The sequence below is a fragment of the Triturus cristatus genome, chromosome 1_1 (genome assembly GCF_964204655.1).
Source record: "Triturus cristatus chromosome 1_1, aTriCri1.1, whole genome shotgun sequence".
Taxonomy (NCBI): Eukaryota; Metazoa; Chordata; class Amphibia; order Caudata; family Salamandridae; genus Triturus; species Triturus cristatus.
In genome coordinates this window covers 8,156,979-8,173,395 of record NC_140579.1, presented here as the reverse complement: position 1 = coordinate 8,173,395, position 16,417 = coordinate 8,156,979, and the positions used below count along the sequence as shown (strand labels likewise).

General features: G+C 45.8%; 1 protein-coding gene and 1 long non-coding RNA gene across 4 annotated transcripts in view; both read right to left on the bottom strand.

The window, feature by feature from the left end:
* Positions 1-6,948: 6,948 nt before the first annotated feature.
* Positions 6,949-14,543, bottom strand: LOC146869097 (uncharacterized). The gene is made up of 2 exons (XR_014961072.1): positions 11,737-14,543; positions 6,949-11,020 (listed from the first exon to the last, which is right to left on the bottom strand). It is a non-coding gene; the product is annotated as an uncharacterized LOC146869097 (long non-coding RNA).
* LOC146869096 (2',3'-cyclic-nucleotide 3'-phosphodiesterase-like) overlaps positions 14,540-16,417 on the bottom strand; it is a 192,758-nt gene continuing 190,880 nt past the window's right edge. For all 3 annotated transcript variants that reach the window (XM_085602987.1, XM_085603413.1, XM_085603311.1), the window contains one exon: positions 14,540-15,845. In XM_085602987.1, coding sequence (XP_085459113.1) covers positions 15,396-15,845 — 450 coding nt within the window. In that variant the 3' untranslated portion in view covers positions 14,540-15,395. The remainder of the gene's footprint in view (positions 15,846-16,417) is intronic.

Here is a 16,417-nt window from a genome sequence, read left to right as displayed (position 1 = left end):
ATGAGCCATAGTGTCTTTACCAGGATCGAGTCTCGGCTCATCATCTGGTGATTCTCGACAAATCACTTAATCTTCGCATGCCTAAAAAAAAAAAAAAGAACGTGACCTTCTGTAATGTAAATGGTGCCCATGCATGTGCAAAACTCTGGAATGCCTGCTTTCAGTCTTTCGCAGGAAACTCTTCTAAACGCTGTTACTGTACGCAGTCTCTCTGTGCTTTTGGGTACCTTTATTGTAGCATAGCACTGGGAAACCCTTGGCGGCGTAGCCATGCCTTGTATAAATCTGGATAATTGTAATAATAATGACCTGGCAAAACCTGGGTCCATAAGCGAGACTCATCATTCAGCGCCTTCTGTACCACCGTAGGCGATTCTACCAGATGTTTCAGATTCACACCTCTGCCAGGGGAATTGGTGAACTTTTTTTTCTAAGCTCCTTCTGAGGTAACCATTTAGACAAGACATCATCATTCCCTTTTAATGAGAGAATATTGAAACACTGATATTGCAAATACAGCTGTACAATCAAGCGATACAATACAGTAAATAGGACCAAACATTGCACGAAATGACGAATAACTTGCATATGGTATACGTAACCAGAATTTGGAGGTGCTCCCGCCATACGCCCCAGATCTTGTCACGATCACATGGGCTTCACGAGGCTTAATTAATAACATTTAGTCAATGAGCATTTATCTGTTTCACGTAAGATTTTCAGAAGTGAAGGGGTCGCTGGGATGAATCTCCAACATTTACAGAGAACTCGTTTTGCCAGCAGGAGCCCCAGACCAACCAGGAAGAGGAGTCCACTTGTAAACCTCTCCTTCTCCACAGTGCCCAGAGTACAAGCTCAGTAGAAAGGGTCACTCATCCGCCCAGGACCAGCACGAAGGCCCATGAGACCTCTAGCTAGCAACTCTGAGCAACCACACATCCACAAGGCATTAAAGATGCCCTCAAGCACCCCCGGCACCTCAGGGAGATGGGCCTCGGGTGTGATGCCCATGACACCTCCAGCTAGCAATGCTGACCAACCACACCTTCACAAGGCATGGAAGAAGCCCTCAAGCACCCCCGGCACCTCAGGGAGATGGGCCTGGGTGGTGATGCCCATGACACCTCCAGCTAGCAATGCTGACCAACCACACCTTCACAAGGCATGGAAGAAGCCCTCAAGCACCCCCGGCCCCTCAGGGAGATGGTCCTGGGCCTGGGGGGTGATGCCCATGACACCTCCAGCTAGCAATGCTGACCAACCACACCTTCACAAGGCATGGAAGAAGCCCACAACCACCCCCCTGGCACCTTAGGGAGTTGGGCCTGGGGGGTGATGCCCATGACACCTCCAGCTTGCAAGGCTAACCAACAACACCTCCACAAGGCATGGAAGAAGCCCTCAAGCACCCCCCGGGCACCTCAGGGAGATGGTCCTGGGCCTGGGGGGTGATGCTCATGACACCTCCAGCTAGCAATGCTGACCAACCACACATCCACAAGGCATGGAAGAAGCCCTCAAGCACCCCCCTGGCACCTCAGGGAGATGGGCCTGGGGGGTGATATAACCCTGAACATCTTCCCAAGGGATTAGAATGAACAACAGACTCTGTAGAGAAGCTCCAACTGGATGAGGTGCAGTTTCGATGAAATAGCCAACTCATGGCGAGCCATTCTAGCTTTCCTCCCTCATCATTATCTCATTTTTCTAGGTGGGGTTCCCATGTCGATCTACGCGTTGAGTATCTGTCTGGTACATCTTCTTCCGGGTATCCAGTGGACTAGAGTTGGGTCAATTAAACTCTGGAGCTGCTATATAAGGAGGAATGGTTCCATGTTAAGCGGACAAAAAGCCGCATCTTGCATCACTACTCGGACGATTCTGACCCGACACTCTGGTGCTGCACTCTCAAGTGGAAGGACTCAGATCATACCAGACTCATGTGCATTCAAGGCCTCATCTATTTATTTATTTTATCCAGTTTCATCGGGGGGGAGACTCTCCCCCACTGTGTTCACTTTTGTTCTGTTCTATAGCTGGTGCCGCTCTGGTCTTAAATCACTCCATCAACTCACTTTATTTTCCTTTATTCTTCCACCCCCTGCTCCACACCACCTTTCATTGTGTTCTATTCCCATCACCATCTCAGGTCCCACCTCTGCTCGCTTTCTTTTTCATCCTTATGTCTTTTCCGATCTAACTTCGGTCTGTCCTATAACTCCCTCTTGAGCTCGTCGCAGTAGACAGAGAAAAGAGAATAAAGCAACTCCTGTTTCTTTTTCCAAAATCCCACTTCACATGTTCTTTATATTTTTAAATCGTATTTCCTAAAAATTCACAAGTTGCTTTTCTCCTACCAGGCTCAAATCATTTCTAGGCTGGGGACGTAAAATTTGTCTATGTTTAAATTTTTTTTAGTTTGACTGTTCTTCAACTTGAGTGCTCTTTGTCTTGAACTTTAGTTGCACTGTATTCGCATTCAAATATTTAAATGTTTCTAAAAAATTTACAATGCTTTGATGAACATTCCCTTGCAGTTCACATTATTACTAGGTTTACAGTTTCTCCCCTCAGTATAACATCCGTATATATAATACTTGGGATCATCCAGGGTTTTTAAGGGGCACGTATCTACACACACATCACATCAGTAGAGGTACACGGTATTCGTTGGATGCCTCTTCTAAAGGCAGGCTGTGCCATGAAATGTTGTGTGTACCATGGCTGTTCAGTGCAGCCTGCAGTCCTCGCTTTGAGTTCTTTTATGATAATGACACCCCTAGTCGTCGTGCTGTCCTACGGCTAGACTACTCCCTGGCCACGCTGTTACCATGGTGATAGAGGACACTTGCGTCTGCAAAAAAAAATGTATGGGGGTGCAGATGTAGAAACAAGAGCACATAAGTTGTCCAGAATTCGGCAGCTCAAACTTTCTTGAATCCCCCCCACTCATATTTCCTCTTACTTGAAGGCTCTTCATTGGCTCCCAATAAAAAAAAGGATTTTTTTTTTAAACACTTGTCTTTGCTCACAAAGCACTGCAGGCCATCGGGGCAAGCTATATCAGGGAAAGGATTAAAGTGTGTGCTCCTTCTAGAAGTCTGCGTTCTTCTACCAGACATGTGGCTAAGAGGCCCAAGACTCATCGAGCGAGCGGATGTGGTCTTAAATTAACTTAAGAACTTTAAGTGGTAGTTTCCAGATGCCTCACTACCTGGTGGGAGCTTCGGAGTTCTCGTTTGTAAGAGGAGAGACCGGGACGCAACGTGGCCATAACTTACTACATCCGTTTATTTCCTGCGGAACAGTACATCCGTGTGCAGATCTGACGCTGTGAGTGGCTGTACTGTTCCTTTAAAGCAGCGATACTCAAAGAACGGCCCTCCTGCCCTTTTCACGCGGCTCTGTACTGTCCTTTAAAGCAGCGATACTCAAAAGTACGGCCCTCCTGAGCTTTTCACGCGGCTCTGTACTGTTCCTTTAAAGCAGTGATACTCAAAGTAGGGCCCTCCTGCCCTTTTCATGCGACTCTGTACTGTTCCTTTAAAGCAGTGAAACCCAAAGTACGGCCCTCCTGCCCTTTTCATGCGGCTCTGTACTGTTCCTTTAAAGCAGCGATACTCAAAGCACGGCCCTCCTGCCCTTTTCACGAGGCTCTGTACTGTTCCTTTAAAGCAGTAATACTCAAAGCACGGCCCTCCTGCCCTTTTCACGAGGCTCTGTACTGTTCCTTTAAAACAGCGATACTCAAAGTACGGCCCTCCTGCCCTTTTCACGCGGCTCTGTACTGTTCCTTTAAAGCAGCGATTCTCAAAGTACGGCCCTCCTGACCTTTTCATGTGGCTCTGTATTGTTCCTTTAAAGCAGTGATACCCAAAGTACCGCCCTCCTGCCCTTTTCATGCGGCTCTGTATTGTTCCTTTAAAGCAGTGATACCCAAAGTACCGCCCTGCTGCCCTTTTCATGCGGCTCTGTACTGTTCCTTCAAAGCAGTGATACTCAAAGTACGGCCCTCCTGCCCTTTTCATGCGGCTCAGTACTGTTCCTTTAAAGCAGGGATACTCACAGTACGGCCCTCCTGCCCTTTTCATGCGGCTCTGTACTGTTCCTTTAAAGCAGGGATACTCACAGTACGGCCCTCCTGCCCTTTTCACGCGGCTCTGCACTGTTCCTTTAAAGCAGTGATACTCAAAAGTACGGCCCTCCTGAGCTTTTCACGCGGCTCTGTACTGTTCCTTTAAAGCAGTGATACTCAAAGTACCGCCCTCCTGCCCTTTTCATGCGGCTCTGTACTGTTCCTTTAAAGCAGCGATACCCAAAGTACCGCCCTCCTGCCCTTTTCACGCGGCTCTGTACTGTTCCTTTAAAGCAGCGATACCCAAAGTACCGCCCTCCTGCCCTTTTCATGCGGCTCTGTACTGTTCCTTTAAAGCAGCGATAAGTACGGCCCTCCTGACCTTTTCATGCGGCTCTGTACTGTTCCTTTAAAGCAGCGATACTCAAAGTACCGCCCTCCTGCCCTTTCCATGCGGCTCTGTACTGTTCCTATAAAGCAGTGATACTCAGAGTACGGCCCTCCTGCCCTTTTCATGCGGCTCTGTACTGTTCCTATAAAGCAGTGATACTCAGAGTACGGCCCTCCTGCCCTGTTCATGCGGCTCTGTACTGTTCCTTTAAAGCAGCGATACTCAAAGTACGGCCCTCCTGCCCTTTTATGCGGCTCTGTACTGTTCCTTTAAAGCAGTGATACTCAAAGTACGGCCTCCTGCCCTTTTATGCGGCTCTGTACTGTTCCTTTAAAGCAGCGATACCCAAAGTACGGCCCTCCTGCCCTTTTCATGCGGCTCTGTACTGTTCCTTTTAAGCAGTGATACTCAAGGTACAGCCCTTCTGCCCTTTTCATGCGGCTCTGTACTGTTCCTTTTAAGCAGTGATACTCAAAGTACCGCCCTCCTGCCCTTTCCATTCGGCTCTGTACTGTTCCTATAAAGCAGTGATACTCAGAGTACGGCCCTCCTGCCCTTTTCATGCGGCTCTGTACTGTTCCTATAAAGCAGTGATACTCAGAGTACGGCCCTCCTGCCCTGTTCATGCGGCTCTGTACTGTTCCTTTAAAGCAGCGATACTCAAAGTACGGCCCTCCTGCCCTTTTCATGCGGCTCTGTACTGTTCCTTTAAAGCAGTGATACTCAAAGTACGGCCCTCCTGCCCTTTTATGCGGCTCTGTACTGTTCCTTTAAAGCAGTGATACTCAAAGTACGGCCTCCTGCCCTTTTATGCGGCTCTGTACTGTTCCTTTAAAGCAGCGATACCCAAAGTACGGCCCTCCTGACCTTTTCATGCGGCTCTGTACGGTTCCTTTTAAGCAGCGATACTCAAAGTATGGCCCTCCTGACCTTTTCATGCGACTCTGTACTGTTCCTTTAAAGCAGTGATACCCAAAGTACGGCCCTTCTGCCCTTTTCATGCGGCTCTGTACTGTTCCTTTAAAGCAGCGATACTCAAAGTACGGCCCTCCTGACCTTTTCATGCGGCTCTGTACTGTTCCGTTAAAGCAGTGATACTCAAAGTACGGCCCTCCTGCCCTTTTATGCGGCTCTGTACTGTTCCTTTAAAGCAGTGATACCCAAAGTACGGCCCTCCTGCTCTTTTCATGCGGCTCTGTACGGTTCCTTTAAAGCAGTGATACTCAAAGTACGGCCCTCTGCCCTTTTCATGCGGCTCTGTACTGTTCCTTTAAAGCAGCGATACCCAAAGTACCGCCCTCCTGCCCTTTTCATGCGGCTCTGTACTGTTCTTTTAAAGCAGTGATACCCAAAGTACGGCCCTCCTGCCCTTTTATGCGGCTCTGTACTGTTCCTTGAAAGCAGCGATACTCAAAGCACAGCCCTCCTGCCCTTTTCATGCGGCTCTGTACTGTTCCTTTAAAGCAGTGATACTCAAGGTACGGCCCTCCTGACCTTTTATGCGGCTCTGTACTGTTCCTTTAAAGCAGTGATACTCAAAGTACGGCCTCCTGCCCTTTTCATGCGGCTCTGTACTGTTCCTTTAAAGCAGCGATACTCAAAGCACGGCCCTCCTGCCCTTTTCATGCGGCTCTGCACTGTTCCTTTAAAGCAGCGATACCCAAAGTACCGCCCTCCTGCCCTTTTCATGCGGCTCTGTACTGTTCCTTTAAAGCAGCGATACTCAAAAGTACGGCCCTCCTGACCTTTTATGCGGCTCTGTACTGTTCCTTTAAAGCAGCGATACTCAAAGTACGGCCCTCCTGCCCTTTTCATGCGGCCCGGGGCAGCAGCAGATCCGGGCTGCCGTTAACTCGACTCAGCACTAACATGAATAAAAAGTTAAATATACAACCAACACTTATTTAAAAGCTAATTGCAGTTCGGTAAAGGAAGTAACTAGGCCCTTAACTTTAGGAACACCTCCATTTGTAAAGAGAACCACTAGATATGCATGCGTTGCTTCCCTACACCCACTTCACACCCCCGCTGGCATCGGTGCGGCCCTCGGTCACACCATAGGCAGCCGGGAAAAGGTTTGTGGGTACCCATGCTTTACAGGAACAAACCGGTGAAGAGTCTGCATGTAGGGGAGAGGAGTTGGCCTAACGGCTAGGGCGTTCGACCTCGGACCTGGGGAACCGGGTTCGAATCTCGGCAATGACGCTGAACATCCTGTGATTCTGGGCAAATCACTTAATCTCCCCGTGCCTAACAAAAAATGAATGTGTGTCCTCATGTAACGGAACTGGTGCTATGTAAAGTGCTCTGATACCTAATTGGATTTGGGTCAAGTTCGCGCTATATAAAACTCTGCTAAAATAAAAATGTCATGTAATGTAAGTTGGCATTTATTAAGCGCAAGCTGTCACTCCTCAGAACACCTCCCGCCCTTTCTCCGGAACACATGCACTTCACAGTAATGGAGGACAAGAAACAATCATATCTTCTTAGTGATTTTTAGAGTTTATTGACAGAAGACTTACAGTTCATGGAATGCCAGTAACCAGATACAACTCACTAAGCGTTTAGCTGCTTGTTAATACAATGCAAGTAACTTAGCGGGTAAAAACGTACCTCGTCCCAGATACAAGAACAGAAATTCACTTGGGGCCTTTCTGTTTTGATAGCAATTAATGTTGAATCTGCACAGTCAGTCAGATAGAAGTAACAGCGCTTCGCCACCTCGGCATGGTTAGTAAGCGCTATGTCAGTGTCAATACATACAATAATAAATGCACAGTGGTTTAGGCAAGCAGGCTACATTAATTACAAACGAGCTGGTATTCTAGAATAAAATAGCCCCCACTTCTTTCTGCCACCGCGAGCCTCTGGCAAATACAGCTCTTCCATAATATATTCAAACATTTGGGCATTTATTTATGCTGCTATGATATCCATTGTAACATTATTCCTATATTTCGCGGTGGAATCTTGCATAAAAATGAGCATGTCCAAGAATCAGGTTATGTACATCTATGACTAGTAAAATATAATGTAGTCACGTTTTCAAAGTAAAACTGGTGCTGTCAGTTCAGGAGGTGTCAACGTCTTCATGGTTGGTCGCTTTAAAGGTCAAAGTTCATTGAGAGGTCTCCATTCAGGTGGAAATGTCGATTACAGGAAGCCAGGTCTCGTGACGTGGCGCTGAGGTTGTGGCCTCAACAACTTGCCTGGGCTCCATGTGCTGGGAGTTTTATCTCACAAAGCAAACTCTTACATATTTTCTTTACTGTTTAAGAAACACATTTTAATTGTAGAAAAATGATCCTGGTGCCGATTTACATCCATTGGAACAGAGAATCTTAGGGTACATAAAAGATGACACAGCAGAGTTCAGTGTGGAGACAGGATCACTGCTCCCATTATCGATGGTGAAAATAAATGACACAGGAAGCTGTGAACGTGGGTGTATTTTATATGCACACTGAATAACTATTTCCAAAACTAGCCTGACTTTACTGGGGCAACGCCCTCTGACAACGCGTTTCATGCAAATTGTAAAATTGCCTGAAGTGTTTTAAAAACACATTAAAGAAACAATTATGGAAACAGTCTCTAGATGCGGTCTCAAGATGCGGTCTCTTGCGGTTTACTGTTTGCACTCTTTTTTTTGTCATGAGCAGGATTTCCGCTCGAAGGAAGTATACTTTATAACTATTTCAGCTTGAATCGTTCCACTTCACGCGATCTTATACGAGGTAACCAAACTCCAGTTTATAGTCAGTAATTCTTTCAGCTTCAGCTGAGTCCGTCCTTTACACCTTCAAAGGCAGGTGGAGGCTACAACCTGCCCTCATTGGCTTTTCCCACCTGATACACACTGACCCTGCCTAGAACTTCCCGTTTCACCCTATACATCTGGTGCATTGTATCTGCAAACAACGCGCTGCTCTGTGTTTAGCGAGCGCCTGAATAAATACAATAGGTCAATCCGATGTAGAGTTGGGGACATACATGTCATGAGCACACACCGTGATGACTCTGTGACGCTGCGTTATTCAAAGGACCCAGGCTTTCACTTTCTACCTGTTCTCAGCTCTCCTGTTACCCTTGTGTGATGCACTGTGGTCAGAGGGGTCCATCAGTCGAGACCCCCCCCCTCCCCCCAAGACCCAGGGTGTCAAGCAGAGGTCAGCTTGGTTTGGAAATGCTGGAAGCAGCCCTCTCTATGAACAGGTGAACTCCAGTTCTGAGATTCCTCGTCTAGCGTGGCGCGCCAGAGACAGTTCAAAAGAGCGGCGGACCCGTTCACAACAAAAATACTACCTCATTTGTTCCAGGATAGTCATGTTTAGCACATTCTGGATTTGCCAACACGTTCTCAGTTTTAACTTCGTAGTAAAAGCATTCTTACGAACACTGTCCTCCATCTTGTGAGCGGCTACCAGAGTGGTTGGTAGCCTCAGTACTAGCCATCCCACCAAAGGGGCTAACAATTAAATGAATGGAAATATAGTTTTGACTGTTTAATGACATTTTAAGCTCCATCAATCAGGTTTCTTGTAAAGCGTGACTACTCTCCCGTAAAGGTCTCAAGGCGCTGAAGGGAGGGCTGCATGTCTCCTTTGAATGGTAATGCCAACTCTGTGCACAAATCAAAGGAGAACGGCTCAAACAACTCTGCCTTCACAACATCAAACCCTTCCCCTTCGGGTCCTGCTTTTTTTTTTACTTTTTTGCACTTGCTTGGAGTCATCTACCTGCTTCAGGTAACACATCTTAGCACCTACTGGATGGAGCTTGTTCAATGATGTTGCCTATATAACCATAGGTCTGCACAACTGTGACCCCAATATCCCGCCCTAACGGATCTTCATCGGGTGCTTTTCCACATCCTAATAGACAAGGATGCTGCAATACTCAAACTCCCTAGCCGAGAGTCCCTGTTGGAGCCAGCAGCCCCAGGAGTCATTACCGTGGCAGGCACAGCCACCAGAAAAGCAAGCGAGAGAGGCCCGGAGGACGGGCAGAACTTAAGCATCCTTCTCTGGTCCCCAAACTATGGGACTGCACCCCACTTCATCACCAGGACGTCCCTGCTTTCTTGGAAGCCCGCAGCTTCAGAAGGCACCTCTAATACGGTTAATAAATTCACTCCCCATCCCCCGACTGCTAGGAAACGCTCTCTGCCACCATCCCTCACTTCCTACCTCCTAACCACACGGCCTCTTTCGAACAGTCGTCTCCCTGCCCCCGCCTGGTGATGACCCACTTCTCTCAGCGGTCTCCCTTCACACCTAGCAGTCTTTCTGAAGCAAAGTTCACACCTGATCATTGTAAAGTTAAAATTAAATTAATTAAACTAAATGGTATTTTAAAAACACAAAACCAGATAGATTCCGTTCCTATATACACAGAGTTGCTGCTTTAATAAAATGCAGCGCTGGGGTCACCTTCTCTGGGTAGGCTTGAAAAGAAAATAGCTATGGAGACTTAATTAAATCTTTTCATTGTTTCTAGTTTCCTAACCATACACTTTTTAAAAGGTGCGTATTCAAGATATCGCTGTATACATTCATTACTTGTTCGCCCCACCCCTCAATAACTCTCTCCCCACTTACACATTCTTTGACATAACCAAGATCATCGGCTCTTTAATTCAAATATTTACATTTTTCCTATATTCTCTTTTCCACCAACGGCCCAACAAATACAGATTTATGGTGTTGAGACTAAAACCATTTGCACTTTGGCAACACCGATTGCTTTCACCTCTGATGTGAAAATGCTGCTCACTGCGCCAGAGACGCGATCTCCCATGTTTAGTTCCAGATGTGGACCTTCTTCCGGAGCACCGACACACATCATGCATGGGTGCCAGCATTTCCGTAGCAGGAGGCGGAAACGAGGCTGGAATTAACAATACGCGAAGCCCACCTCTACTATAGTGCTGCATGGCACCGCTCATAGGGCTCCCATATAAAGGCAACCCCCCCTAACTGATATACAGTATTCTTGCTCTGTTTACGTAATCTCATAGGTCTCCAATAGTGATTCTATGATAAATACGATCATAATGACAGTAAACTGAGTAAGACCTCCTCAGAGGGTTCCATCTACAACTAAAATGGAGGCGGCAGCATCGAAAGAGACAGGGGATGAGAAATCCGTCGCACCCCTTTCCTTCTTGGTTTACAGGTATTCTCCAGGTTCAATAGTGTAAATTGCAGTGCGTGGGGTCTGCAGGATGACGCCTCCTGTCCTTTAGGCGAAAATATTGTTACACAAATATAAAGTTGCCCTTTTCTCCGGGAAGGGTCCAACCTGTAGACTCTCAAAGCGAAAATGTCGCTTTTGTGCCAATAATTCATTCACATTCTTGGGGGGGGGGGGGGGGGGGGGAGGGAGGGGGGATTCCCTAAAACTAAAATAAACGTTGTGCATGTAAATCCAAGAAAAAATCCGGAATGCGACGCATGTCTTCGTCTCAACAAGGTAAGTTAGTGTCTACACGGCCAACAATGGTGATCAGATAACTTTACCCAGCTGTGCCTTATGGTAAGTGTTAAATGCTGCCGGGGGTTAAAAAAGGGGTTGAAGCCCTGTACCTCATGTGGCATGATGTGAAAATAGTTTGTTGCCGGAAAGTGAATTTGTGAAAAAACTGGACTTAGTAATAGATCGTGTTTACTGCGTGAATTCTCGTGCTGTTAATGGTGCTTTGATAATTTTCACTGAGTTAAGACAGAGAAGGTAGCGACTCGGGCATTGGTAATCGTGGTTTAATAAAGCTACAACGTCAAAATGAAAATTCATTTGGTGAGATTGATCAAATTTTAACTTGACGGCGACAATCATTTCAGTGTCTGCGTTACAAAGTCCGTGATGGCTTTAGTTTCTGTTAAGACTTGGTACTTCGATTGTTTTACATGGGTTACAGAAACGTCGTGGTTCGCGCCGAATGATTGTCGCCGTCAAGTTAAAATTTGATCAATCTCACCTAATTAATTTTCATTTTGACGTTGTAGCTTTATTAACACCACGATTACCAATGCCCGAGTCGTTACGTTCTCTGTCTTAACTCAGTGAAAACTATCAAAGCACCATTAACAACACGAGAATTCACGCAGTAAACAAAATCTATCGCTTTTACCTGAACAGTCCAGTTTTTTCACAAATTCACTTTCCGGCAACAAACTAATTTCACATCATGACCCATGAGGTACAGGGCTTCAACCCCTTTTTTTTTTTTTACCCCCGGCAGCATTTAACACTTACCATAACGCACAGCTGGGTAAAGTTATTTGATCACCATTGTTGGCCGTGTCGACACTAACTTACCTTGTTGAGACGAAGACATGCGTCACGTTCCGGATTTTTTCTTGGATTTACATCCACAACGTTTAAAGAGAACATACCCCTAACCTGGAACTACCCGAACGTCAATGCTGTTACAGGCAGCCAATGAGGAACCTTCGACGTCAGACCCAGCAACCTTTCTGTTCACTTCTGTGCTAAAAACTGGAAAATAGGCTCATAACTTAAAACGAAGGCAGCCAATCCGACCGGTTGGTTTTTGACCCCGTGGGTTCGTCAAAGGGCTTTGATGAGGTCGCCTCGCGGACACGTTTAAATAGGTTTTAGCCTTAAATCAATTCGTAATTGTGAAAATGGGGGGCCAACTTAGGTTACATAAGGATAAAAGTAAATATGAAACCTGCTATAGTATAAACAGTGAAAATTATACATATTAGAAGCAACCATTTGTCATGGGCAAGCGCGTAGAGAGATCTTGTTGACTTTTTAGAAAATAAATCATTTTATTTAAAGTAGCCGTTATGGATATTGAATTTTTCATGAAAGAGGCATAGTTACACTAGTCAGGGAGGAATAGAAAAACTAATTCCATCAAAAGACAAGAAGCAAAAATGAGACAATTTTGCAGGCAGGAACAACACTTGTAGTGGGCTAACCAGGAAAGCTTTCATAGGGGATGCAAGTGTTGAATATATCATATAATACTTGTCAGTCATTTTAATACGCGGCAACCAGCAAACGCTAGTTAACAGAAGGTTCCTTAAGTCACCAGAGTCCAATTTCTAACATACTTAATTATACAGGACCATAAAACGAAGTAAAGGCGTTCACACTTTTAGGAAGCCAAGAAGTCAACATCAGGCTTAGCTTGTGGAAGCCAAGAAGTCAACATCAGGCTTAGCTTGTGGAAGCCAAGAAGTCAACATCAGGCTTAACTTGTGGAAGCCAAGAAGTCAACATCAGGCTTAGCTTGCGGAAGCCAAGAAGTCAACATCAGGCTTAGCTTGTGGAAGCCAAGAAGTCAACATCAGGCTTAGCTTGTGGAAGCTAAGACGTCAACATCAGGCTTAGCTTGTGGAAGCCAAGAAGTCCACATCAGGCTTAGCTTGTGGAAGCCAAGAAGTCCACATCAGGCTTAGCTTGTGGAAGCCAAGAAGTCAACATCAGGCTTAGCTTGTGGAAGCCAAGAAGTCCACATCAGGCTTAGCTTGTGGAAGCCAAGAAGTCCACATCAGGCTTAGCTTGTGGAAGCCAAGACGTCAACATCAGGCTTAGCTTGTGGAAGCCAAGAAGTCAACATCAGGCTTAGCTTGTGGAAGCTAAGACGTCAACATCAGGCTTAGCTTGTGGAAGCGTTGAGGTTACGAGGTCTTTGTCTATCTAAGAGATGGCTGGAAAATGCTACAGATCTTTAACATCAGCTCTCCATCGTGTAGACATCCGCAAGGATCTCTGTGTCCCACGATATATAGGAGTGATTCCAAATCAAACCCTCCTCCATGACTTCGTAAACGCGGACTCGTTTCGGTGATCACATGTCACTGGATAATAGACACCCATACGGGTAAATGTCTGTTCCCGGTGAGAAGCGTCTTATTCCAAAGGTTCAATGGTTTATGTGCTTGATATAAAGTCATACAACACAGAATTGAGACACAAAATGGAGGTCTCAGAAATGAACCTCGGCATTGCTCATTGTCAAGGATGTATCAACTCATCACCCTTTTGGAATAATGACTGAAGCAATCATCAGCACTGAAGGGTGAACACCTGCCCCAGATGATCCCTCCCACAAAAGGGACACTGTGTGCAGCAGACCCCGGCACAGCCAAGAAGGAGTCAGAGGCCCTTTTTGAAACAAGCGGATACACGTCCGAAGACAGGATCCCTGAAACTGCTTTTCCGCTTCAGATTACAGAGTTTCTTCTTGGCGCTCTCTCAATAATATCTCACTGATAGCTGCCCTCACACATGTGGGTCAGAATTCCGTCAGACTCGGAAAGGATGAGCCCACATTCTCTTTAGTAACGACAAGCGGGACAGAAAAGTAAATCCCACTTTCTTCTACATAGTTGTAAATTCCTTATTACAAGTTCGGCGCTAAACTCCGATCCCTGAACAAACTCCTATTGTCGCAGGAATCTGAAAGACAAGTTGTAGGATAATTATCACACACCAGCAGCTTCTCTCTGATAAACTCCAGGCAGAACAAACCCGCCAGCGTTTATCGGGGAAAAGGCAAAACACCCGGACTTTGGTGTGTTAAAACCGATTCCACGCGACATGCACCATTTTAAAAACTAGGAGTAGGAGGTATATCTCAAAAGTGGTAAATACCGCACCCTGGGCGAATGGTATTTACCACAGGTGGCAAATACCCCCCCTCCCCCGCCCTACTCTGACAAACTCGTAATGAGGGCCTGAGCCTTCTGGGAAGACACCTGTAGGAATATCTTGGCTCAGCAGAAAGCCCTGTTGAACTGGACGTGTGAGCTGCAAGAAACAACTTTGAACAATGACTTTGGAAGAGGACGGTTGTAGAGAAGCGGCTCCTGAGCCCATGAAACGAGAACTCTCTGGATCCACTGGTTCTTCCGGAACGCATACAGAAGTCTGATTCTGAAATGGATTTTGGGTGTCCAGTGAGATCAAGGCGGACCCACACAGTACTTAAACATTTTTACGTATTTCAACGTATTGTCACCGAACAGGTACATGGTGGATTCTCCATGGTTTGATCCAAAGCCTTGTGATACGCTACTGCGCAAAGGGAATGGTTCTAAAACTTGCAATTTATTGGAATAATGTGAAATACAGTTTATAACTTATGGGAACTTCATGATTCCTGACAATTTCAGATCTCAAAGAATGTGAAGCTAGATGGGTGCAGTGCATGCAATAACGGTCAACAGTTGTATTTTAGTCATTTCGGGGTACAATTTCACCAGAACCCTTTAATGGTAGAAGGCGATAACACCTTTTAAATTAATGTTTGCATACCACCTTTCGGCAATTCTTTCTGGGGTTGCTTTGCTTAAAACTATGCCAGAATAGAAAGAGGAAGGCGAAATCGAAGCACTCTACCATTGTGGTCTTTTTCCTCCCATGTAAGAAATTATTTTAAAGCATTTTAATAGAATTCTTGGAGCACAGAAATGCCACTGGACGGCCATAATGGCAAAGTACAAAACAAATGCTTTCCTTCAAAAGCCACAATCACGTTATACAACAGGCACAAGAGACCCCGACTTCTGAACAGTGTGAAATTCCAATCCACACTACTAAGGAAAAGGGAAATAAATGGCTAACAGACTAGGTGACAATGTTGCCAAGATCTTCAGCATATCAAACCACACTATATATGCAGCCCTCTACACCTTGCAGGAACTTGGTAACTATTACAAATGTAGCATCCTTGACATAGGATGAGCCTACTAGGGGCACATGGCGGTATACCCTGTGACGGATGTTATTCTGAAGGAAGAGGAGGATCTGGAGTTGAATGACAGGAAATTGAATTCTTGCTTGGATGGGAATAATGCGATCGCTGAATGACGTTGAATGCTGGTAGGAAACGTGACCCTATAGCTGTTGTTGCAGCACAGGGCAGGTCTGCATTCTTGAAAAGCTTCAGACGATGGTGCAAGAGAGCAGGGCAGAATCTTTCTTGCCACTTTCTTGACTTGACCTGCTCTTGCCATAAAAGCCAGTAAATATGGCCTTCACTTCAACCTTCCTGGGCATGGAGAGCAGCCACATGTCATTGTTGAAGTATCGCAGCTCCCCCCCACAAAGCTCCCCCATCTCTTCGCCTTTCTCTCCTTTAACTTGCAACTGGACAATCTTCAGCAGCTCAATGCCGGTCTGGACATCTTTCACGTCCTTCGCACACCCCAGGGTAATGTGAGCCCGGCTCCCCTTGGGTAGGTTCTCTGTCGGCAGGACCTCTTTCTCAGCATCCGCTGGCCACATCAGCAGCTGCTGGTCGTCGAGGTCCACGCGAGCCCCGGCCACTTCTGGTGTGACGAAGAGAGCCGAGATACTTAAGGTGAAGGCTTTTCCATATCCTTTCTTCACAGCCTGTGGAACACACAAAAATAAATGACATTTACATAAGCATTAGGCCCAAAATCAATGTTATATCAGTATTTACTTAGATCTGGTTAGACCTGGTTTTTAGCTCTGAAAATAGAACATGCCACCATAACCATTATTTTGAGTTTTTGAAAGTCTGCTTTTTGAAATAGGACTAAAATTATAGCTACTTACCTGGCACAATATTTACTTCAACTAAATATTTAAAGTTTGCTGGGGAACAAGAAAGATTCACAAAGTTAGTAAATTATTTGTAGCCTTTCAACAACATGGGGAACTGGTTACTTCAGATAGCAATGGGTCAATCAAAGGAGCAGCGTGAAAACCCTAAGCGCCCTTCCCTTAAGAGGAGAATAGCAAAGCACGGCTCTTTCACTTCAAAGATGCTGTGAGTCTGCATGCACATATATAAAGCCACTGTTACAGATGTGCAGCTGTCAATTCCAATATGGCATTTGCTATAAATCTATCAGATTATGACTTGTAGCTAAACTATATATTAAGAGCAACTTTAACATTTAGACTGGTAGCAAGAAATACGAACCAAGTGCCAAATG